The 24,396-nt window shown below is 38.4% G+C and overlaps 1 protein-coding gene across 12 annotated transcripts in view; it reads right to left on the bottom strand.

The window, feature by feature from the left end:
* FAM135A (family with sequence similarity 135 member A) overlaps positions 1–24,396 on the bottom strand; it is a 124,841-nt gene that overhangs the window by 15,218 nt on the left and 85,227 nt on the right. For 6 of the 12 annotated variants that reach the window (XM_021714261.1, XM_021714263.1, XM_021714265.1 and 3 more), the window contains 6 exons: positions 23,831–23,986; positions 9,497–9,570; positions 7,987–8,141; positions 5,419–7,189; positions 3,801–3,961; positions 444–535 (listed from right to left, as the gene is read on the bottom strand). In XM_021714261.1, the coding sequence (XP_021569936.1) occupies positions 444–535; positions 3,801–3,961; positions 5,419–7,189; positions 7,987–8,141; positions 9,497–9,570; positions 23,831–23,986 (2,409 nt within the window). Of the gene's footprint in view, positions 1–443; positions 536–3,800; positions 3,962–5,418; positions 7,778–7,986; positions 8,142–9,496; positions 9,571–23,830; positions 23,987–24,396 lie in introns of all 12 variants that reach the window. The other 6 variants (XM_021714257.1, XM_021714258.1, XM_021714259.1 and 3 more) reach the window with 3 other exon arrangements.

The following is a 24,396-nucleotide window of genomic DNA, read 5'->3' as shown; positions in this document are numbered from 1 at the left end:
ATTTATTGTAGAGATGAGGTCTCGCTGCCCAGGCGGGTCTCGAACCCACGGGCTCAGGCAATCCACTCATCTCAGTCTCCCAAAGGCGCGGGATTATAGGCTGAGCCACCGAACCCGGCTTCAATGTTCTTAATAACACTTGTTTCATTTAGTTATTTGTTATTAATTTGCCCACTACCAGTATTAAACATAAGCCTACTTATAATGATTTAGATAATCAAATATTTGTATAAAAACATGAAATTCTAGAAAGTTTCATATGCAAAGAGAAGAGGCTGTAAAAATGCAAATCATACAAATTTTATTTAGACATGCATTTATGTTGAATTTCATAGAAATCAGAAAAATTATTTTTAATACTACAGGCATTTTGTAATAATAAATGTTTAGGTAGAAATTGGTATAAAAATGTTTCTTTCCATGAAAACACTGCCAAATTGTACCTGATTTCTTTCAGACATAAGAAAATCAATTCTTCCTCCAGGCAGTCCAAGTTCAATATATGTTTTTACTAATCGGAGATCTGCACTGTTACCTAGAAAATGAAAAATTATGTTTAAAGGATGAGATAAAGTAAAAGGTACAAAGTGCACTATCTTATGTTTTTACAGTTTATAGAGACAAGATTATGGCATACAACATTTGTGAACAGACAATATGCTCTGCAAGAGTTCTCAACTTTTATGTCACAGTTAATTTCTATTAGGCAGACAATGTCATTCAACAGTTGGCTTCTGATAAGATTTTGGTCACAGTGGTGCTTCCACTTTCCTATCTAAGGGTGTATTTATTTACTGTTAGCATATCTATTGACTGTTAGCATATACATTCAGTGACTGCTCCCTACAGGAGCTGTAAATGACTGATTTCTTGCCATCACCACTCTTCCTGATCATTTAACAAACTGTGAGTGAATTTCAGATTTACACTTAATCTGTTGACTTTCCTTTGGTGGTACTGGTATAGACTGATAAAAGTAAAAATCCATTTAAACATCTGAGATAGGTTATCTTAACAATTATTAACTGAAAAGATACTTAGAAATATTTTATGAAATAGATATAAAATATGAGAGGTCATCAAAAAAATTCACAGAAAATGTGTATTTTAAAAAAAACTGTGCATGGATTTCAAAAATTTTTTACACCAAAATAAACTCATACTAACTTGCTATAATACATCTGAAAAAAATATAGTTTGAGGCACTAAGAAGAATAAGACACCAGTTTGAAAAGAGCCCCTGTCAAAACAACATGAATTCTACTAAAATTGAGGCAAGAGGAAGCATCAAATTTATGGTGAGGATTACGGGGAGGGATGGTGAAACTATTAAAGCTTTATAAAAAGTTTATGGGGACAATGCCCCAAAGAAATCAGTTGTTTACAAACGGATAACTTGTTTTAAGAAGGGAGGAGATGATGTTGAAGATGAAGCCCACAGCTGCAGACCATCCACAACAATTTGTGAGAAAGATCAATCTTATTTGTGCCCTAATTGAAGAGGACCAACAATTAACGGTGGAAACAACAGCCAGCACTACAGATATCTCAACAGGTAAGTTTACACAACTCTGACTGGAAAATTAATGTTGAGCAAAATTTCCACTTGATAAGTATCAAAACTGTTGCACCCAGAAAAGCTGTGGACAAGAGCAGAGCTTTCCATGGAAGTTTTAAGCAAGTGGAATTGAGACCCTGAAGCATTTGTTTGAAGAACTGTAACAAGGTATGGAAATGGCTTTACTATTATAGTCCTGAAGATGAAACACAATCAAAGCAAGGGCTATCAAGAGGTGGATGTGGTCTAGTAAAAGCAAAAGTGAGCAGGTCAAGAGCAAAGGTCATGGCCACAGCTTCTTGGTGTGCTCAAGACATTTTGCTTGTTGACTTTCTGGAGGGCCAAAGAGCAATAACATCTGCTTATCATGAGAGTGTCTGAGTCAAAGTTTGAACAGAAAAACACCTGGGAAAGAGTCCTTCTCCACATGACAGGGCTCCTGATCCTTCTACTCATCAAACAAGGCAAGTTTGCAAGAGTTTCAATGGGAAATCATTAGGCCTCCAGCTACAGTCCTGATTTGGCTCCTGCTGACTTCTTTTTGTTTCCTAATCTTAAGAAATCTGTACATATTCTTCACTTTTCTTCAGTTAATAATGTAAAAAGATGGCACTGACATGGTTAAACTTCAAGGATTCACAGTTCTTCAGGGATGCACTAAATGTCTGGTGTCTTCGTTTAAAAAAGTGTCTTGACCTTGATGGTGCTTATGTTGGGAACTAAAGTTCATATTTTTAATTTTTATCTCTTAATTCCATTTATCCACAAACTTTTTGAAGTTCTTCATACACACACACACACACACACACACACACACACATAATTATCTTTAAAAATTAGATGAGTGGATTTTTAGTTGAGTCCTAGCAGTATAAACATGCCATTATTAACTGAATTTTAATTTTACTCTTCTAATGTTTATTTTTTTTTGATATTTCACAATTTAATGTATTGACATAGTTGTTTTATTCCTGATTTTAAAAGGAGCACCTCTAGTGTTTCATTACTAAGTACATGTTTTCCATGGGTTGGAAATATATATGTTTAATCATGTTAATTAACTAGTACTATTTAAGGTCAAAGTTTTGTGCTTATATGTCATAATTGGGAATGAATATTAAATGTTATCAAGTTTTTTGCTTGATTTGCTGATATTTTATTAATAAATTTCTTTATATTTACCTATCTTTGCATTCTGGGAATTAAACCCTATTTGTTATAGTAACTTATTTTAACATATTAATTCCATGTGCTAGGGTTTTATTAAGCATATTTATATGTTTAAGTATATTTATATCAGATTGGTTCACTTTTTTGGGGGGTGGCAGTGTGATATCTTTATCAGATTTGGTAACAAGGTTAGGTTCTCTTAAAATAATAAAATTAGGTGCAATTCATTTTTTTCTATTGTTCTAGAAAAATTGATATAACAGGAATAACCTGTTTCTTAAAATTTCCAAAAAGAATTAGCCAGAGATTACATGGGGCCAAGCAGTCTTTCTTGGGGCATAATTCTTTGAAAATTTTATTATTTGGGGAGAGGGAAGAAAGGTCAGTACTAAGGGTATTTTATTTCTTGAGATTCTGGTTGTGGTTTTGTTAAAAGAAAAATCTCCAATTTCATCAGAATTTAGTAGCATAGACCTTAGTTTAGTTCTTTTTTATAATCCATAAAAACCTAGTTTGCTGCTACAGAACTTCATTATAATACAGTACTACCCCATTAGTCTAGAGATATTTGGCATCCTCCAACAGTCTCTACACCTAGGAAAAAAACTGTTGAGCAACCAAAATTGTTGTCATAAACCACAGAAATAAAGCCAGGTACCTGTATTTGGATGTCTTAATTAATGAATGGAACTTTAATTCCTAGAAATATTTATTTCTCTAGCCTGTAAGGCTTAAAGCAGAAAGGAAAAAGAGAACTAGGATGACTATCAAAGAGAGACAAAATAATTGCCATGAGGTGACAACTGACAAAATCAACATTAAGTGAGAAGACCAAAAAGAAATCTAAAATTAAAGTAAACAAAGTGTTGACACATGAGTAAAATTTACTTAAAAAGGGATCTAATATTACACTCAGTAAAAGTAAAATTAAGCATATTTCTGTTTTAGAATGTATCTAAGATTCAATTAATTTAAGTAATTTAAATTTTTTTTAGTTCAAAAATTAAATAAAACTAAGTGAGATCAAGAAAACATGGAACTGCTCTGTGTGACTTCAGTATATGTCACTGACCGTCTAGACCGTGCACACAGACGATGAGGTGCACTCCGTCTCCAGAACTATCCTCTTCCTCCACACTAAAATAAGGCACCGAGGACGCCAGCAGAGGAATGTCACTGTACATGAACCCAGGGAGCTTCAGTTGCTTCAATTCTTCTTTTGCCTGAAGGAAGCTTAAGGCAAAATATTGTAAAAGATACTCTTAACTAAGGATCATATTCTGTTTATAAAACCAAAAAGATAATCTCCTGAATTTAGAGAAGTGCAGAGGGAAACCCAACAATATTTGGTTTTAAAATCATAAAAATATGTGGCATCACCTAAATGAATTAGAAATCAGAAGGTAATTTTCTTTACTATTTGTAGTACATACTCTGGTCAAATACCACGAACACTTGAAACCCAAAATCAGTTACAAATATGCTTATAAACTTAAAATCAACTAAGAAAATATGAGTGAAGTTTTGTTCTCTGCAACATTTAATATTATATGCAGAGAACAACTGGGAATGGCCCTGGAAAGATGGTAATCAGATGTTTATTCTGATCAAATCTCCTCTTTGCTCCTTTTTTTTTTCGAGTTGGAGTCTCACTCTGTCGCCCAGACTGGAGTGCAGTGGCCGCTCCCGGCCACCGCAGCCTCGACCTGCTGGGCTCCGGCGATCCTTCCACCTCAGCCTTCCCAGTAGCCGGAATTACAGGCGTGTGCTACCATGCCCGGCTGATTTTTTTATTTATTGTAGAGATGAGGTCTCGCTGCCCAGGTGGGTCTCGAACCCGTGGGCTCAGGCAATCCACTCACCTCAGCCTCCCAAAGGCGCGGGATTACAGGCTGAGCCACCGAACCCAGTTTCTTTGCTCCTTTTTAAGTGAACAAATGGAAGAGAAGGAGCTATTCCATACAACGGTGAAAATGGCGGTAGTATTTGGCAGATGAGGTTATTTGTATTTTTCTCTAAAAATACCAATAAGAAGCAGCAGAAGCAAGAGGGGACGTGACAAAATGTAACTGGCATGTGCTTGTTAGGAATGACTGACAAACCTAACCAATCTGGGGCTGTGGACGTGAGATGTGGTAACTCTAACATCATATGCTCAGACTGACTGCAGTGGGCCTGACAGAAGTGGAGTAACTCCAGGCCAAGTAGATACACTGATGAGACCACAGACCTGCTTTCTGTGATGCAGAGACAGATTGAGGGATCCAATCTTCAGTTTCTCAGTTCACTACAATTCTGGAAACACTGACTTAGCTGAGGTCTGGTAGAGGTTTAGGTAGTTTCTACTAAACTTTTCCTTACTTCTCTAATATTGATCTTATTTCCCATATGTCATAAAACAGCTTTTGTCGGGAGCTAATGAGGAAGAATTGAAGTACCAAAGAAAAAAAGGCTTCAACCTTGATAACTTGATGCAACAATAACGGACGATTCCTATTAGGAGTGTCTAGCTTCCAGAATGGGACAACCATTTGGAAACTGTCAAATGGCAGGGTATCATCACCTCTCCACTCTGGAGAGCTAATCAAAGAAATAGAAACCAAAGAACAAAACAGACACTCAACCCTCTAGCACGCTTATAATATTCAGCTACACATTTAGCACACATACTATCATGCTTCACTACTTACGCTTGTATCTGAGGTTTTGGTGAACTTTCATACCAGGAAACTGAAGAAGTGAAGTTGCAAGAAGTACTGCTTGGCTGCTTTGTAATGGCATCACACAGAATTTTAGAAGAAAATTTAACACTACAAGGGGACTCCCGTGGTGCAGATGGGAAGGACAAACAGCTAGGAGTACAGCCAGTAGGCATATTGACACCGTCCCTCAGAGAGTCCCTGCCGACATCCTCAGACCTCACAAGCCTTTCTTCTGCTAGCGTCCCTCTGCCTGTAGAGTGAGTGTTCATTGCTCCATCCAGTGCAGAATAATCTGCTTCTTCATAATACCCATTCTGAACCATCTGCTGGTCCTGCTCTTCCTCCTCATCCTCTTTACCCTGTTCCTGCGGAAGATGACCAATCTCTGTTTCAGAAGTTTCCTTCTGAGGACTACGTGAATTGTTGTAATTAATAGCACATGTATCAGAAAAATCTGTATGGCTCTGAGAGCCAAAATAATTTTCTACAAGTCCCTGTGTTACTATATCAGTACTGGCTGAAAAAGGGTCACTTGTACCCAGATGAACTTCACTTTCAACTATAGCAACTTCTGGATATACTTGTTTGAGATCTAATGCATCACTATTTTTTCTTTTCATAGTTCTATCTTCACTAATGTCTGTATCAGTAGAAATGGAACCCGAGATGACACAAGGAGTGCCTAAACAAATCAGTTTTGAATTTAACATAATTGCTGTCCCTGCAGAATTATTAGATTGATCAGAACTTTGGGAGCTTTTACACAGAGTGTCCAAGTTAGGTTTGGAGCTGCAACTACTTTTCACTTCACTGGAAGTATCTTCATCTGAAAAAACAAATTGTAAAGGGTCTTTAGTGCTTGAATTTAAGGAATGTATTGCTAAAGTTTCATTGTCCAAATGCTCTGAAAATACAACACTCTGCTGTTGCAAAATAATACTTGACTTTTTAGTATCCTCACATTTTGGCAAATCAACTGTTCCTAGATGCAATACAGTTCTGTTGTCACTTAGATGGCATTCAGGTACAACAGATTTCTTAGAACTTTCATCAGGTGACAGTTCATCATCAGACGGGAGAGAGTTTATGGATGTCAAAGATGACTGTATTTCACTTACAGCACTTGTACTCTCAGTGCAATGACTTCCTAATGAAAATTTTACATTATAATCAGGTTTCATCAAAAGCTGAGGAAATAACCTTTCGTTATTGTAAGGACCTTGCTCTTGCACAGTTTCAAAGATTATGTCAGCGTTTGGATGTGTTGCAAAAGAACTTGGTTCACTTTCAACACCTGAATCTGAAAATCTAGATGAGGCATATGTGGCACTAATATCTGGCAACTTAATTGTATCTCCACTTACTACAACATGATATTCTTTTGTGGAAGGAGCAGATAGATTGCTTCTTAACTTAGCTAATGACTCTCCAACAGAACGACACTTTGCTTCTTGCAAAGCTTCCTTTTCAAGTGTTATTTCAATAGATTTAGATTTACCATTAGATTCTAAGGACTCAAAGCTGGGCAGTAAATTATCCACAAATATTTCTTCTTGTTGAAGTTCTGTCCAAGGTCCTATTTTAACAGTTATTTTCTCTCCACAGAAAGAATCTTTATTACTGGGATTTGCTTCGATTGTTCTATCTCCCAAAGATGGGGTTGTTTGATGATCCTGGCAATCATCTGATGACCTTCTGGATGCCAGATTATGTTCCATGTGTGTAATTTCACTATCGTCCTGGGAGATATCAAGTTTACCTGAAATGGACAAATTTGCACAAAGATTTAGGTTGCCAGAGTTCAAAGGATCAAACTGGTCTGGTTGTATATTTTCAATATCTGGAGACTTTTGTTCAGTTCTCTCTGAATTAGCTGGCAAATAGCTAGTTTCCTTTTGACTTGTCTGTCTGATGCAGGTCTTTGGGTCAAAATTATATCCACACATTGTGGGATCCAGACCTTCCTTCTGACTATGTGACGGGTTGCCTTCAAAGCATTTAGTAAGATCATTTGATGCTGTACTTTTCAGACATTTGTAGCCTACCAAAACCACAGAATCCTTAGAGTTCTGTTTAATTAATTTTTTTGTGTTTTCAGGTTTCATTGTTTTCATAAGCTTAGTAACCTTAACCTTGGATTTATGTGGTTCTTCATTCTTTCCTTTTAGAGACTTTGTTAGCTGCTTTTCACCTTCTGTAAACCAAATAATGGAGGCACCAGCAGGTCTGACTTTCAATTCTGGGCTAGAAAGTCCTGTTACAGAGCTTTCTTCAGTCTCATATTTATCCATTTTACTGGACTCTGATCTCTGAAGATTCTGAATTCCCATCCAGGGTGCATCTAAGTCTTTTATCCAAAGAAAAAAAGATTCAGGTTTAGAACAAAGTGTGAGAACTCATATGATTAAGATTACTTTTTCTAACTATAACTTTCTAATATTCTCAAAAATAAATAAAACTAGAGGGGAAAAACACTGTTCCACATTAGGAAATGGTTTTACGTATACAGTGAAAACTATACACATAGCTTGTATATTTGAGTTAGATTACACTTACCTTCAATAACTGAATCTAAATACCTATCTTCAAAGATTATAGGCAATGAATTGAGATCGCCATCTAATTCACTACATTCAATAGGTAGGGGTGGAAGAGAACTGCAGAAGGAAGTATTTTTGATAGCGGTGCACATCTGTAGATGACTCTGAGCACTGAAAAATATTTCTTAAGTCAGATTGTAATTTAAGAATATTACACCCAACTCTACCTTACAGATGCCACCCTCTCCTCCCCCACATTCTTCTCTCTTTTCTCAAGACACAACCTCCTTATGAAGGAGTTGCTTGGTCAGGTACAAAAACTGATAAAATGGAAATTGTGGTTTGCTGGCAATAAATTACTGACTTGTACAATTATGGTTTGTTAACAGATAATTTATGTAATTTCTATTACATTCCTCTATGCTCTCTTATGCTATTTCAAAATGAGTCTTTGTGGTTAATGTCCTCATCTGTGGTGAACAGCATATGGGAGAAACATCAAAAGCGCAAATGTCTACTGATTTGTTGATGGTATGTCAGGGAAAAATGTGTTTCACTGCTACTGTGTTACACTGACAAACACAATTAGCAGCTGTTTAAAACAAAGTGCATAACTTTCTAATACAAACAGCTTTAAAAAAAACTTAAACATTTCAAGCAAATCAAAGTAAACAGACTAGTACAAAACACCCCATTCACCTATCACCCAGCTTCAACAACTGACACCTGCCCTACCTGTTTATTCTGTACCTTAACACTCACTATCCACCCCACTCTCTAGTGTTATTCACAGGTTTTCTGAGGTACGACTTAAATGCACTGAAGTAAATCATCTTTGCTGTATGACTGTGACAAATGAATACAGGATTCAAAACCTTTCCATCTGCTCAGAGAGTTCCATGTCAATGCCAAGACAATCACCATCCCGACTTAGTTCTGCCTTAGTTCTGCCTCTTCCTGAATTTCACATAAACAGAATTATACAGAATCTACTTTTTTATGTCTAGCTTTTTTTGCTCCGTGTAATGTTCTCAAAATATTCCTTAATGCCAAAGAAAACCAGACCTAAATATACTCAGCAAAAAAAAAAAAAAAGAAAAGAAAAAGAAGGGAAGGCATTTATTCTGAGTATTTCAACTGTAAATCATTTACATTACAGAAGGCAGTACCTATGCAAATCTGTAATTAAAAAAAAGATGAATTTCAGGGGTGCTGGCCTGTGAAAACAAAGACAGAACACGATGGCCAAGGGGAAGGCTGGCGCCAGCGGCACATGGGCCACCAAAAGCGATGCCAGAGCTGATGGAGGCGGGGGATGAGACAGAGCACCATGCTGCTTGGTGCGTAAACTAATTTATAAGAGGGGATTTGAACGGAAGAGTTGATTAAAGGGGGATGTCTGAGCTTCAAATTCTCCTAGTTTCTTCTACTGTTAACATTGGATATTCTGCACTGATATGCTCTGAGATAGACATCTTGTACTAGAGGATACAAAATCATTTTAGTTTTGAATTTGTACTACTCACTGAAGTTCCTGGTATGCAATGGCAGCTTCTCTTGGATGTTCAAAACAAAAGAATGCCTCAGAAAATCTGCGTACCTAAAAAACCCCAAAAGAGAGTATTAACCTGGTGCATTTAAAAAGTAAATCTCAGTATGGTGCTGTGGCTTATGCCTGTAGTCTTTGTGTTTTAGGAGGCTGAGGTGGGAGGATTGCTGCAGGTCAAGAGTTCAAGAGCGGCGTGGGCAACATAATGAGACCCTGTCTCTACAAAAAAGAAAAAAAAGTCATCTCAGCAAAGCATGGCAGGGAGAGAATTCTCTCCATCAGGCCTTCCACAACCACTCCTGTTGAGAATTAAACTTCCTCCCTCCTTCTTCAGTGTCGTCAAAGCACTGCATTTTTATACTGCACAAAATAAAGAAATAACAGAATCCAGGGTGAGAAATGTAAGTTCACATTCCAGATGTCATCTGTCCACCCCGAAGGCAGGGATCTTGTTTGTCCTGTTTGCCACAACGTCCCCAAGGACTTAGACTCGTGCCCAGCACTTAGGAAGATGGGCCACGTGCCATGATTGAGACGTGCTCACTGGACCGATGGGAAGACCAGCACCGTGACTTCCAGCACTTAACTTTCGAGCTTTAGATTATTCATTTCAAGTCACACCTCATCCTGGATCCACATATAAAGTTACTGAGAAGAACAAACAAGATAACGTATATGATAGCAGTTTGTAATCTGCAAAGTGTACATAAATAGAAGCTCTTATAATTGCCATTATAGGATTCACCACGTTTTTCCTTGAAATAATTGTATTGTGAATAGTCTCCCCTCCTAAATGTCCTTGAGAATAGGAAATATGTCTGAGGGCCTCTGTGTCCCCTAAAACATGTATTTTGGATGTTATAGAAGTACTTGGTAAATACTTGTTGAATATTTCTTCCTCTATACTTGTAGTTTAACCATTTCATTTTTAATTAAGAAAGGAAAGGCTTTGTCAGCTACAGACAAATGTGAAGCAACAGTTAGAAAATGGGAAAGATGTCTTGTTTGGGTGGTAGAGGGGGGAGAAAAGGGATATTACATCTAAGATTCTTTCCAGCAGGCAAAGACCTAGGAGGTCTTTGGTTTTAAATGTGCAATGTGTTAGAGACCTATTTTACTTGTCACCAAGGTCTGGCCAGATGAATTTCTGATTTGCTAGACTTTTCCTAAGCTGATGAGCCTGGGTCTTCAAGGACAAGTCAATGAGCAGGGGAGAGGAAGGTCCGAGGCAATAAGGAGCAGGCAACCTGCATCTCTCCTTTCGGTTCCAATGGCCTCTTCCTTCTCTCCAACACAAAGTAAAAGAGAAGCAATATCAGCCTGTCTGGCTGTCCATCAGGGAGGATGTTTTCGGGGACTATAAAGTGACCACATGCATCTTCAAGCTACCCTGCAGTTGCAGCTGGGACTGCGAAGCAGATGGTTGCTTTGCCTTCTCTCTTGACCTTCCCCGAGTCCTACAGTAACCACCATTTCTTGATGGTATCCCATCTAATATGCTTTACACTAAGAGCTTTATTTTCATTCTTTGACTTGTGACATACAAAACCCAATGAAGTCGATATGATCATTTAAAAAGTGAGAAAACTGGCCGGGCTCGGTGGCTCAGCCTGTAATCCCATGCTTTGGGAGGCTGAGGTGAGTGGATTGCCTGAGCCTGCGGGTTCGAGACCTGCCTGGGCAACTTGGTGAGACCTTATCTCTACAATAAATCAAAAATCAGCCGGGCGTGGTAGCGTGCCTGTAATTCTGGCTACTCGGAAGGCTGAGGTGGAAGGATCGCCGGAGCCCAGCGGGTTGAGGCTGCGGTGGCAAGGAGTGGCCACTGCACTCCAGTCTGGGTGACGGAGTGAGACTCCAACTCAAAAAAAAAAAAAAAAAAAGGTGAGAAAACTGAGGCACAAAGAGGTTAATTATTTGGCTTAGAGAACATCGAGAGTAAGTGATAAACCTGAGATTCAAACAAAGATTTGAGAAACTCCCAATCTTGTGCCGCAAACCCTGACCTGTTCCTTCTGCATGGAGACTCTGTTACCAGATGCCCTTTCCTCACTGCACCCACACACCTAAGATCTCTTTCTAAACTCCCTCACGCTGATGGTCACATCATTGCATGTACCATGAACAAGCCTGTTAGCGCAGGTCTGACTGCCACCTGACAGCAACACAGCTTAATTTTATACAAAAGACATATAGAAAAAAATGCTAAACTTACAAATATAAACTTAGAATATGAGAAATATATATGGCTTGGGTATATTTATAAAAGTGAGTTTTGTGTGTGCCCTATTTTTTAAAAAAATGTCCTTATTTGGCAACATCAACCATTCAAAATTCAGCAAACAGCTCAAAGGAAAAAAATCCCTAAGCATTCAAAATGTGTATTTCATAATGCTTTTTATCTGTGTTCATTCTAATCTGTTGTTCAACTTGCTAACACAGTATTTATTATAATACAATTCTACATGCGTGCATACAGATTAGCTTCTGATTCTGCGTGCAGGGTCTGCACCTGGTAGATTATGATTTAACAATTATCTGTTGCCTTGAGAAGTAAGTTCTCATCATATTTAGTGACCAAAAGTTCCTTAAATCCCTGCACTACTAATAGCAGGACACACTGGTGATGGCAGGAATTGATGAGTACTTATGGTTGAACAGAAATCTCTGTAAAAAAACATAGAACATTCCCATGAAAAAAGTACACAAAAGAAATGAAAAATTTATAGAACTTGGGACCTTTTGGTGGAGGATCTGATATCTAGGCATTTTAAATAGCATGGAACACCAGTAGACATTAAAGCTGAGCACATTAACTATAATTCATGATAATGAAATCGCTGCAAAAGGGCTAAATGGTGTCAGTACAGGCACACCTTGAAGATACTGCAAGCTCCACTCCAACCTGTGCAATAAAGCAAACATCACAATAAAGTGAGTTACACAATTTTTAGGCTACCATTGCATATAAAAATTATGTGTAGGATGGGCTTGGTGGCTCAGCCTGTAATCCCAGAACTTTGGGATGCCGAGGCAAGTGGATTGCCTGAGCCTGCGGGTTTGAGATCAGCCTGGGCAACTTGGCAAGACCTCGTCCCTATGATAAATAAACAAAAAAATTAACCAGGCATGGTAGCGCACACCTGTAGTTCCAGCTGCTTGGAAGGCTGAGGCAGAAGGGTCGCCGGAGCCCAGCAAGTTGACGCTGGGGTGGCCGTGAGTGTGTTACTGCACTCCAGCCTGGGCAATGAAGTGAGACTCCAACTCCAAAAAAAAAAAAAATTATGTTTATACTATAATGTAGTCTGTTAAGTGTGTAATAGCATTATGTCTAAAAAACAATGTACATACCTTAATTAAAAACCATTTTATTGCTAAATATGCTAATCTGGGCCTTCAGTGAGCCATAAACTTTTTGCTTGTGGACTGTCTTGCCTTGATGCTGACGGCTGCTGATGGTCCCAGGGTGGTGGCTTCCGAAGGTTGGGGTGGCCGTGGCAATTTCTTAAAATAAGACAACAGTGAAGTGTGCCACATCAATTGACTCTTCTTTTCACAAAATATTTCTCTGTAGCATGTAATGCCATTTGCTATAGTCTTACCCTCAGGAGAACTTCTGCCAAAAATTGGAGTTCATCCTCTCAAATCCTGCTGCTGCTTTATCAGCTAAGTTTATAGGGTATTCTAAATCCTTTGCTGTCATTTCAACAATGGTCACTGCATTCTCACTGTAGATTCCATATCAATAAATCATTTTCATTGCTCTTCCATTAGAAGCAACTCCTCATCCATTCAAGTTTGATCAGGTGATTGCAGCAATTCAGTTACATCTTCAGGCTCCACTTCTAATTCTAGTTCTCTTGCTATTGTCACCAAATCTGTAGTGACTTCCTTCACTGAAGTCTTGAGTCCCTCAAACTCATCAATGTCATCTTACAAACTCCTGTTAATGTGGATATTATGACCTTCTCCCATGAATCATGAATGTTTTTAATGGCATCGTAAATGAATCCTTAAATGAAGAATTCTGCGAATCCTTCCCAGAAGATTTTCAATTTACTTTGCTCAGATCCATCAGAGAAACCAATATCTATGGCACCTATATCTTTATGAAATGTATTTGTTAAATAATAAGACTTGAAAGTCAAAATGACATTCTACAGGCTGCAGAATGAATGTTGTGTTGGTAGCATGAAAACAACATTCATCTCCTTGTACTTCTCCATCAGAGCTCTTGGGTGACCAGGTGCATTGTCAGTGAGCAATAATATTCTGAAAGGAAGCTTTTTTTCCCTAAGCTGTAGGTGTCAATAGGGGACTTAAAATATTCAGTAAATCATGCTGTAAATAGATGTGCTGTCATTCAGGCTTAGTTGTTCCATTTATAGGGCAAAGACAGAGTAGATATAGCATAATTCTTAAGGGCCCTAGAATTTTCAAAATGGTAAATGAGCATTGACTTCGACTTCAAACCACCAGACACATTAGCTAATACGAGGGTCAGCTTGTCCTTTGAAGTCAGGCGTTGACTTCTCTACCTATGCAAGTCCTAGATAGCATCTTATTCCAGTAGAAGGCTGTTTCACTTACAATGAAAATCTGTTGTTTAGTGTAGCCACCTGCATCAGCAATCTCAGCTTGATCTTCTGGAGAACTTATTGCAGCTTTTCTATCAGCACTTACTGCTTCACGTTATACTTTTATGTTATGAAGACAGTTTCTTCCCTTGAATCTCATGAACCAACCTCTGTTAGCTTCCAACTTTTCTTCTGCACCTTCCTCACTTCTCTCAGCCTTCACAGAGTTTAAGAGAGTTAGGGCTTTGCTCTGGATTAAGCTTTGGCTTAAGGGAGTGTTGTGGCTGTTTTGATCGTCTATCCAGACTTTCTCCATATCAGCATTAAGGCTGTTTTGGTTTCTTATCATCCATGGGTTCACCGGAATAGCACTTTTAATTTCCTTTAAGAATCTTCCCTTTGCATTCACAACTTGGCTGAGATTTTGCGGCAGCAGGCCTAGTTTTGGGCCTCTTGCCCCAAACAGCTCACCATTTTATATGGGCATTATTTGTGGTGTCCCCAAACAATTACAATAGTAATATGAAAGACCACTGTTCACAGATCACCATTATGATATAATCATCATGGAAAAGCTTCAGATATTGCAAGAATTACCAACAGGTAACATGGAGACACAAAGTAAGCACATGCTGTTGGGTAAATGGTGTCAACGAACTTGCCACATGCAAGGTTGCCACAAACCTTGAATTTGTATGACATGCAATATCTGTGAAGCACAATAAAACAAGGTGTGCCTGTATACTCTACTTGAGAAGGCAGGGAACACTGGGAAGTTTCCATTTAAAATGGTTAGAAAAACAAGAAAAAATATATCCTTTTTTAAAAAGCACATTATTAGAAAATAACAAATTTTATTTTGGTTTCTTTGCTTATTTGTTTTTTTGTTTGTTGGGGCTTTTTGTTGTTGCTTTGTTTTGTTTTTTGAGTTAGAGTCTCACTCCGTCACCCAGGCTAAAGTGTAGTGGCACGCTCACAACCACCCCAGCATCGACCTGCTGGGCTCTGGTGATTTGCCTCAGCCTTCCAAGTAGCCGGAACTACAGGTGCATGCTACCATGCCCGGTTAATTTTTTGATTTATTGTAGAGACAAGATCTCACCACGTTGCCCAGGCTGATCTTGAACCCACGGGCTCAGGCAATCATTTCGCTTTGGCCTCCCAAAGTGCTTGGATTATAAGCTTAAGCCACCACGCCTGGCCTCAAATTTTATTTTGGATAGACTTAATTACTGAAAGTGCTGGATATGTTTTGTGTGTGTGTATATATATAAATATATATATATATATATATATACACATACATACATATGAAAGCTATATTTTATTTATAATTACAGTAAAATTGGAAGTCTGTCCAAAAATATAAAAAATCATCAAATTAAATACTAATAAATAAGCAATGTTTCCAGAAAACATATTTCTACTTTATTTAGAAAATAAAGCTTAATACATTAATGTTCATATATATAGTTGTGCTGAAAGAACATCATATCAAGCAGTTTTAGAGATGAGTATCTCTTCTTAAAAAATGCAAACTTCATAATGTTCTGAATTGGTTAACACAGGATTATAAAGAGGTTATCAAGTGGAAAAGAAAGGTTAGACAAGCTATTTCCCTTTCCCTCTTATAGATCATAAATTGCATCAATTCTGTGAAAAATGGCATTTTATGATTTTAAAATCTCAGCGAAAGCTAATAGGAGTTCCCTGACCCCTGGTCTCCTTATTGGAAGGCAGCAGCTACACATGAGTCTCAGGTCCAGCTCAACATATGGCAGCATTCAAGGGCAGATCTCAAAACATACTTCTCCTTCAGGCAGAGGTACCCGGACTCCGAGAAGGGCAGGCTGGATTCCAGTGCCCAGTCTTCCAGCAATGCTCTTAGGGAACACCTTGACCCTGTCCATCACTTGGGGAACTTCACAAGCGACCCCTGCCTGGACCTCATTCAGCACTGGTATTTTTAAAAGTTCCCCAGATGTTTCCGAAGTACAGCCAGGGTTAAAAACTTCTATTTTGACCTCTACTTAGTCTGTGACAGAGAAATTAGCACAGGACTTGCCCTCCTTTTGAAAAGAACTATAAAATTGGATGAAATCCATGAAGCAACTGTTTCACGCATTAATGAAAATGTACCAGATATGCAAAGAAGCAGGAAAACTTAACTTATAACCAAGAGATAAAAGCAGTCAGTAGAAACAGACTCTAAGATGATTCAGATGTTAGACGTAGACATTTTTTAAAGTAATGGACTTCATTTTTTGGAGTGGGTTTTTTTTCTTTTTTAAGGTGGGGTCTCACTCTGTTACCCAGCCTGGAGTACAGTGGCATGATCAAGGCTCACGACAGCCTTAATCCCTTGGTCTCAGGTAATCCTTCTGTCTCAGTCTCTGGAGTAGCTGGGACTGCGGGCACACATCACCGTGTGTGACCAATTTTTTGTAGAGACAAGATCTTGCTATGGTTTCCAGGTTGGTCTCAAACTCCTGGGCTTGGGCAAACCTCTTGCCTTGGCCTCTCAAAGTGCTGGGATTACAGGCGTGAATCACCACATCTGGTCTTATAAAGCAATTAGATAGTGCCTCAGGCAAATAATAATTGTTACATACATGTTTGTTAAGTACAAAGATATAAATAAATTATCGTGGTCCTTCCAAAAACATACGATGGGAAAAAAAATAAAACATTTTTCCTCCAGAGCACAATAATATATTCTACTCATCTGTGAAGGGAAAAAAGCTCTTCCTGCTCTCAATTCCTTGGGCTTATAGTCAGTGGTGCTGGAAGAATCACTGTAATTTCAATAAGGTGTTAGTTATAAGCCTGTTGTGATGAGTGCACATAAAAACGTAAACAGGCAACTGCAAGGTGAGAGAGATGTTCGCCAAAGAAAAAGGATGTTTATAGAGCAGAGGGGTGGATGCAGGATAAGACAATTGGCAAAGCAGGGCATAGAAATCTATATATAACAAGGGCATCCAGTGAAGAATCTTTAAATTGCTCTCATTCTGATGACTGTATAGTTTGAAATATTCTTTTGTAAAGGCTTAGAAAAGATTTCATTTTATAGTTCAAGGAAAGACACTAACATGAAGCATTTAAATGAACAGTATCACAGAATACTGAGAAACTGAACAGCAGAATGACCACATCACCTTGGATTTCTTTGCTCTAGGTTAAAACCACAAATAATAAGCATGCATACTGAGCAAAGTCATGTTTACCAGAGGCTCCATTTCCAAACAAGAATAATAAGCTCAAAATTAGTTTTCTTCTTGACTAAGGAATTCTGTTTCCTGCATCTCCCTACGACATAGTTAATTTATACAAAAATATATAAAACATAGTTAAGTCCTTTAATATTTCGGTATGCTATTTGCGAGGGCTACATTGGACACATTTACATTGAAATATTATTTGCTGTTTACCTAAAATCTCAATTTGATGAGACATTCTGTATGACATCTGGCAATCCTATGAACTATTATTTTTAATTTATACAACTTTGCATGACAGAACTAAGGCTTCAGACAAGCTGATGGATAACATGTCTCTGAGAGAACGCAGCATTGATGTTACTTGGTCTGACTCCAGCAGTCCTAGCAAGAGCTTGTCCCAGGCAGGATGTGGGTACAAGGCACCAGGGCTGGCTCTCCGTGTCTGCAGACTGAGAGTAATGACCTCCTTGAGTGAATTTATCATTCCAGATGCAAGTTACAATCAGCACTAAACGTGGCATCTCCAGTGTTATAATGGAAGCATCATAATACAAGAACATCTCTGGAAGCCTGGCAATAGAGACCAGTGAAGCTGCTGGGGATGGAGCTAATGACAGTAGGCCCTCCATGCATCTTGTGTTATTTTGGGAAGCTTCATAAAACAACAGATTCTCTAGAAGCCTCGGCAACAGAGATCAGTGAAAGGATGGAGTGCAATGACAGCAAGGACCAGTGCTCCACAAGACACTGACAAGACGGTTCTCCACCAGCCTCTCATGCTTCTGCAAGCCATGTGAGCAGGGGCCCATCTTCTCAAGGTGGAGAAGCCTGGGAGAAGCCTGGGAAGACAGAGACATGTCTCCCTTTGGGGCAAAGGACAGTTCACGTACAGCCCAACTGGGTAAAGATTCCCTCTGTCAGTCAGTGTGCTTACCCCCTGCTCTGAAGAATCTGGGATCTCCAGCAGAGCTCTTTTCCTGTAATGCTGTCCATGCTGTGAACCTGGACTTTGTCATGTGGGGCTGGAAACAGGGGCTCATAGAAACAGACAAGTGGAACCCTATTGCTACTGCTGGAATTAATCAGGTCCTTGGTCTCTGGGAGCTCTCAGGTCTCCTGCCAGCAACCACAAGTCCATAGATGAAAGTTCACTTGTTAGCCTGTAATCAAGGCAAAATCTCACACCCCAAATTCAGTATAACTTCAGAATGGTTTTGCTTTTTCTAAGTTGTTTTACTTAATCCTTGCATTTCAGTTTGAAATGGCAAAACCATCTTTTACTTGATCACAAATATCTTTAACTCTTTTATGTGACTCTGGAGACCTGTAACTACTCATACAACAGTCTCTATGTATTGGTGTGAACACACTTGGCCTCATTACAGAAGCTTGACAATTCTAGATGACCTAATTTGCCAAAAATCTCAAAGTCTGCACTTTCTGGATCTTGGTATCAAATAGTATGGTTGAGCCAGTATGAAGTTAATTTATGAAATTGTTCTTTTCAAGTACAGATTTCCATTTCCTCCATTTAGTCCAGCTCTTTGCTTCATTATTTGCTTTCATACCAGTAAGGAAAGATTTCCTATCAGAGGTTTATTCGTGTGACTTAGCTCCATTGTGCTGCTTTGGGATATATGATCAGACAGCCTAGATCCTTTATTATGGCGAAGTCTGTCCTGTGCAAACACTGAATGACTTGTGGACTGCTTTGGCTTCTGTAAGTGTAGCCTGTGTTCTCTGGATACCAAGATTCTTCATGACCAAGCTCCAGCTGAAATTCATCAGTGGGGCCAGGCTTGGTGGCTCAACCTGTGATCTCAGCACTTTGGGAGGCCAAGGCAAGTGGATTGCCTGAGCCCACGGGTATGAGATCAGCTTGGGCAACTTGGCGAGACCTCATCTCTACAATAAATCAAAAAATTAGCTGGCACGTGGTAGCATGACCTGTAGTTCCAGCTACTTGGAAGGCTGAGGCAGAAAATTGCAGGAGTCCAGCAGGCCAATGCTGGGGTGGTCATGAGTGTGCTATTGCACTCTAGCCTGGGCGACAGAGTGAGACTCCAACTCAAAAAAAAAAAAAAAAAAAAAATGCATCAATGGGAGCCAGAGAACACAAGATGCTACCATTTCCACTGTGTTTGTGATACTGTGACATACTGTAGGGCAGGGCAGGGCAGGCTCGTTCCTGCTCCTAGGACCCGAGGGCACTTTCTTCATGTGTCTTTGCTACTCCTTCTTGATTCCTTTAGGAGGGAAATAGGCCCTGTCTCGGTATCTGGAATATGGTGCGAGAAGGAACGTTCCAGGTAAAATTCCAAAGTTAATCTTTGGCATTTTTGTCTTCCATAAACGTTTTGTGTTGGTCCACTTTCGTTGCCCCTTATTCTCAATGTCAGGCTCACCAGCTGCTCTCTGACTATTTAAGTTCATCTTCCTGTTCCTATTCCTCCCAGGACAGCTTCTTCCCCATGGAACATCAAGCTATACAGTTGTCTGTAACACTTGCTATCATTTTCTTCCCAGAACTCCCACATAGATGAGACAGGGTATTAACAGAATAATTTAATGGGACCATAATATTTTTTCTCTACTAAAAACATGGTTTAAAAAATAACATGAATTGAGCTTTCACATGCAAAACTATTTCTGGCTTCTGGTCTTCACTTCTACTGGCTGATAAAATAATCTTTTTATTTTAAAGATGTGGGGTATAATTCAGGATAAAATAATCTTAAACAGAACCTTGTTTTGCAGTGTCTCTTACAGGAGGAGTCATCAGCTTTCCTCTTAGCTTTTTAATGTTGGGGTTGGCACCAAGCCTGAGAACCACATCTAGCCCACCACTCGTTTTTGAAAATAAAGCTTTACTGAAACACAGCCATACTCCCTTCTTTAACACATTCATGGCTGCATTATGCTACAACAACAGAGCTGAGTAGTGTAGATCCAAAGCCTACATGTTTACTGCCTGGTCTTTACCAGAAAAAGCATGCTGAGCCCAGCTCTACAGCACAGGACTTGGGTCACTGGTTGTGTATTGGATGTACTTTCCACAAAGCTCCGCCTGAGAGTTGGTGTGCACACAGCTCATCTCTCTGCAGGGGTGGCTGGCTGTCAAGCCCTGGCTGAGTCCTACATCTTCAGAAAAGAATGTCAGTGAGGCCCTTGAATGCTTTCAACACACTTTAATTTATCCTGGAATTGGCTGCACTTCTGATGCTTCTATCATAATCCATCATTGCTCACAGTCTTGGTGGTGAAATGTAATGCTAATGAAAACTGCCTAAAAATGTGCATTCCATTCATTTGGCTGTTCATCCTAAGGTGCCACACTAGGAGGAAGCCAGATTGGCAGGAGGACAGATACAGTGATTTATCTGTTTTATCCACTGAAGAAGCACTTTTACTTGGTCTTTTAGAGAAGGTGATTGACTTTTAATAAGGGACTTCTAAGAAAAATTACTATCAAACAACAGTATTCAATATAAGGATCCTATTTATTAAGACAACAAAAAGAATAAAACAGAAAACAAAACACACAAGGGAGAGAATTAACATCAGCAAAAAGTTAGCACTTCGAAAATTACAAACTTCTGGTAAGACCATTCAAGGAAAACGAGTGAAGGCACAAATAACCAATACGAGGAATGAATCCGTGAAAAATACTACAGATACTGCCAATATTAAAAAGATAATTGAGGAGCCTATGAACCATTTTTTTTTTTTTGAGTAGGAGTCTCACTCTGTCGCCCAGACTGGAGTGCAGTGGCCGCTCCCGGTCACTGCAGCCTCGAATTGCTGGGGGCTCCGGCGATCCTTAGCCTTCCAAGTAGCTGGAATTACAGGCATGCGCTACTACGCCCGGCTGATTTTTTGATTTATTGTAGAGATGAGGTCTCGCCAAGTTGCCCAGGTGGGTCTCGAACCCGCGGGCTCAGGCAATCCACTCACCTCGGCCTCCCAAAGCACGGGATTACAGGCTGAGCCACCGAGCCCGGCTTCTGAACTATTTGATATAAAAAAAACTTAAGACACAATGGGAAAACTCTTAGAAAAATACTATTTATCAAAGTTGAATTTAAAAAAATGCAAGATACCCACTAATATTGTATCATTTAAATCTAATAATCAGAAAATATAATACAAACCCAAAGTGAAGGATGATTTACAAAACTAAAGGCCAACACTCTTCAAAAAAATCAAAGTCTTAAAAGACAAAGCAAAGATAAGAAATTATTCCAGATTAAATGAGCTTAAAGGGACATGAAAATTAAAAGCAATGTCAGATCCCGGAAAAGGGAAAAAAAGTTGTTATATAGAACATTATTAAGACAACTGGAAAAATTTAAATATATATCATATATTAAATATCAGTACTGTATCAAATACATTTGTCTAAAGTTGGTCACTGTAACAGGGTTATGTAAAAGAATGCTTTTGCTCTTAAGATATATATAATACTGAATTATTTAGGGATAAAAGAACACTGTCTATAATTATCAAATGATCCAGGAAAAACAATGAGTGTATCTCTCTACAGAAAAGAGATGATAAAGCAAATATGTCAAAATGGTAATTTGTGATTCTGATGAAAAGTATATAGGGGTACTCTGTACTATTTTAGGTCTTCTCTAAGTTTCCAATTATATTTTAGAAGTTTTACAATTTTCCCTTTCATGTTTAAGTCTTCAATATACCTGAATTTTATATAATATTTTCCACATGGACACCCAGTTGTCCCAATATCATTTATTGAATCCCTCACTTATTCCATGCTGATCTGCACATACTATGTCCAAAAATGAATATGTCTATGTTTGGCCTTTCTCTTCTGTTTTTTCTACACCAAAATTAAGACCTCTAGGTAATCAAAAGACAGTATAAAGACAGTTTGAAGAACAAACAAACCACACAAAAAGAGATGATCTATTTGTAAAATCATATAACAGACAAAAGACCAGAATTTAGAATACATGGAAAATTATTATCAATCAAGAAGAAAGACAAGTAATTCTATAGCAAAATGGACAAAATATGTGAACAGGTACTTCACAGAGAGGGAAAACTACATACTCAGTAATAATACAAAGCAGTACTCAACTGCATGGACCATCAGAGGAATGCAAATAAAAGCCACAATAATATACCATTTCATATCCATCAGTTTGGCAAAGTTTAAAAAGCTTGCCAACATCAAGAGATAGAGAGCATGTGCTGTAACAAGAAATCTCACACGATGCTAGGGGGAATGAAAATTGGCACCACTTTGGAAACAGTGAGGCATTAGCTAGCAAAATTGAAGTTACACCCTATGATCCAGCAATGTTCCTCACAGGTGAATATTTCAGAGAAATTGGCATGCCAGGAAATACGTACAAAAATGTTCATAGTGGCTTAGATTGTATTAATTACAAGTTAGAAACAATCCAAACATCCATCAATGGTAGAATGAATAAACAATTGTGGGTATATTCGAATGGAGTACATCACAGCAATGAAATAAACAATCTACAGCTACTGACAAAAACACACATTAATCCCCCAACATCTTGAGTGAAAAAGCAAGATACAAAATAATTCACCAGAAGGTGGAAACACCTCTATTATTCAGTGTGCATATGTACAAGATACAACAAAAATAACAGTAAAACATGATCACCACAAAAGATGGGATAGCAATTCTTTCTAAGTGTCAGGAAGGGGACAGTGAATGAAAAAGACACACAGAGGACATGTACAGTGTTGACAGTGCTGTATTTCTTGATCTGGATGATAACTGAAAGGGTATATACTTTTAATTATTTGATAAGATGTGCATGTGTTTGGCTCTTTTCTGATTTTGAGCATACATTATGTTTTATAATTAAGAAAACCAAAACCACAAAAAAGGAAAGAAAATGAATGTGATGTCAGGGAAAGGCAGGGTGCATATAGGATGTAGAGGAAATAAGACTGGAAAAATCAGCAGCAATTTTACATCTCAAAGTCTCCCGAGATGGTATACAATAAAACTGCATAAACTACTGCATAATGTTCATGCCAGCCTAGAGAAACATTATGTCTAGACTACTCTCCCAACTGGTCCAGTCTGTAACACACGTTCCTGTACTAGGTGAGGGATGAGGAGAGCAGGGAAAAGGAGAGAAGACTGAAATGGTGTTCTAGTTTCTGTTTCCTGTCCCTCATGAGGCCTGGCTGTTATTCCTGTTCTTGGGTTCCAGGGGCTATCCTGTATCATATATTTCTATTCTATTGGAATATATATTTTTATTCTATATATTTCTATTCTGGTGGTTTCTCCTACTAGCAGGAGTTGTGACTGTGACAGGTCATGTGCTTAGCTGCGTTGTTCTATTATTTACTTTAGAAATCAAACAAAAACATAATGATGAATGTCTTTCTCATTTGTCAACAGCATATTAGGTAAAAATAAGATTTTTTTTTACACATAAAAGTTCTCAAGATAAACAATATTCATTAAATGCTCTGCCATCACTTTCTCTGACTTACCCTCAGGGTGTGGTGCTCTTGTGCTAATAATATTCTTAATTCCTCATGTAGTGTTATAACTTCCAGAAACTGTCCCCATAAAGCCATCAGCAGTGAGCAAAGCTGTGCAAGATTCATATTGATCAGTTCTGCCAGTTCATCAGGATTTTCAATTTTCTGAAATGATAAGAAAAAAAAAGTTACTGGGTCTCAACACTGACTGTAACATACCTAAGTAAAATGTTTTGAGAATATTAATAAAAAGGCAAGCTAGTGGTTTAAAAAACAAATGTGTGTGTGCACACATACATGTCTATGGAAAGAAAGAGACCAACTGGCCAATGGCTTCTACGTAACTGACAGTTAACTGAGAAATTTTCAACAATTTAACCAGTATTTCAACATCTGAGGTATCTTCTTACTGAAATAATGTCAATTGTGAACTAAAATGACAAATTAGGATTCTCTAGAGGACAATCAACTTCTAATACTAAAACACTGGGAATTTTAAACACAGTGTACAAATCATGATGAAAGTTACACGATTTTTTGAAAGATAATAAATTCTTTTTTTTTTTTTTTTTTTG

Source organism: Carlito syrichta, unplaced genomic scaffold (genome assembly GCF_000164805.1).
Source record: "Carlito syrichta isolate Samal-C Ts95f unplaced genomic scaffold, Tarsius_syrichta-2.0.1 Scaffold305546, whole genome shotgun sequence".
Classification (NCBI taxonomy): Eukaryota; Metazoa; Chordata; class Mammalia; order Primates; family Tarsiidae; genus Carlito; species Carlito syrichta.
Note: the sequence above shows the minus strand (reverse complement) of the source record. Positions and strands in the feature narration are given on the sequence as shown.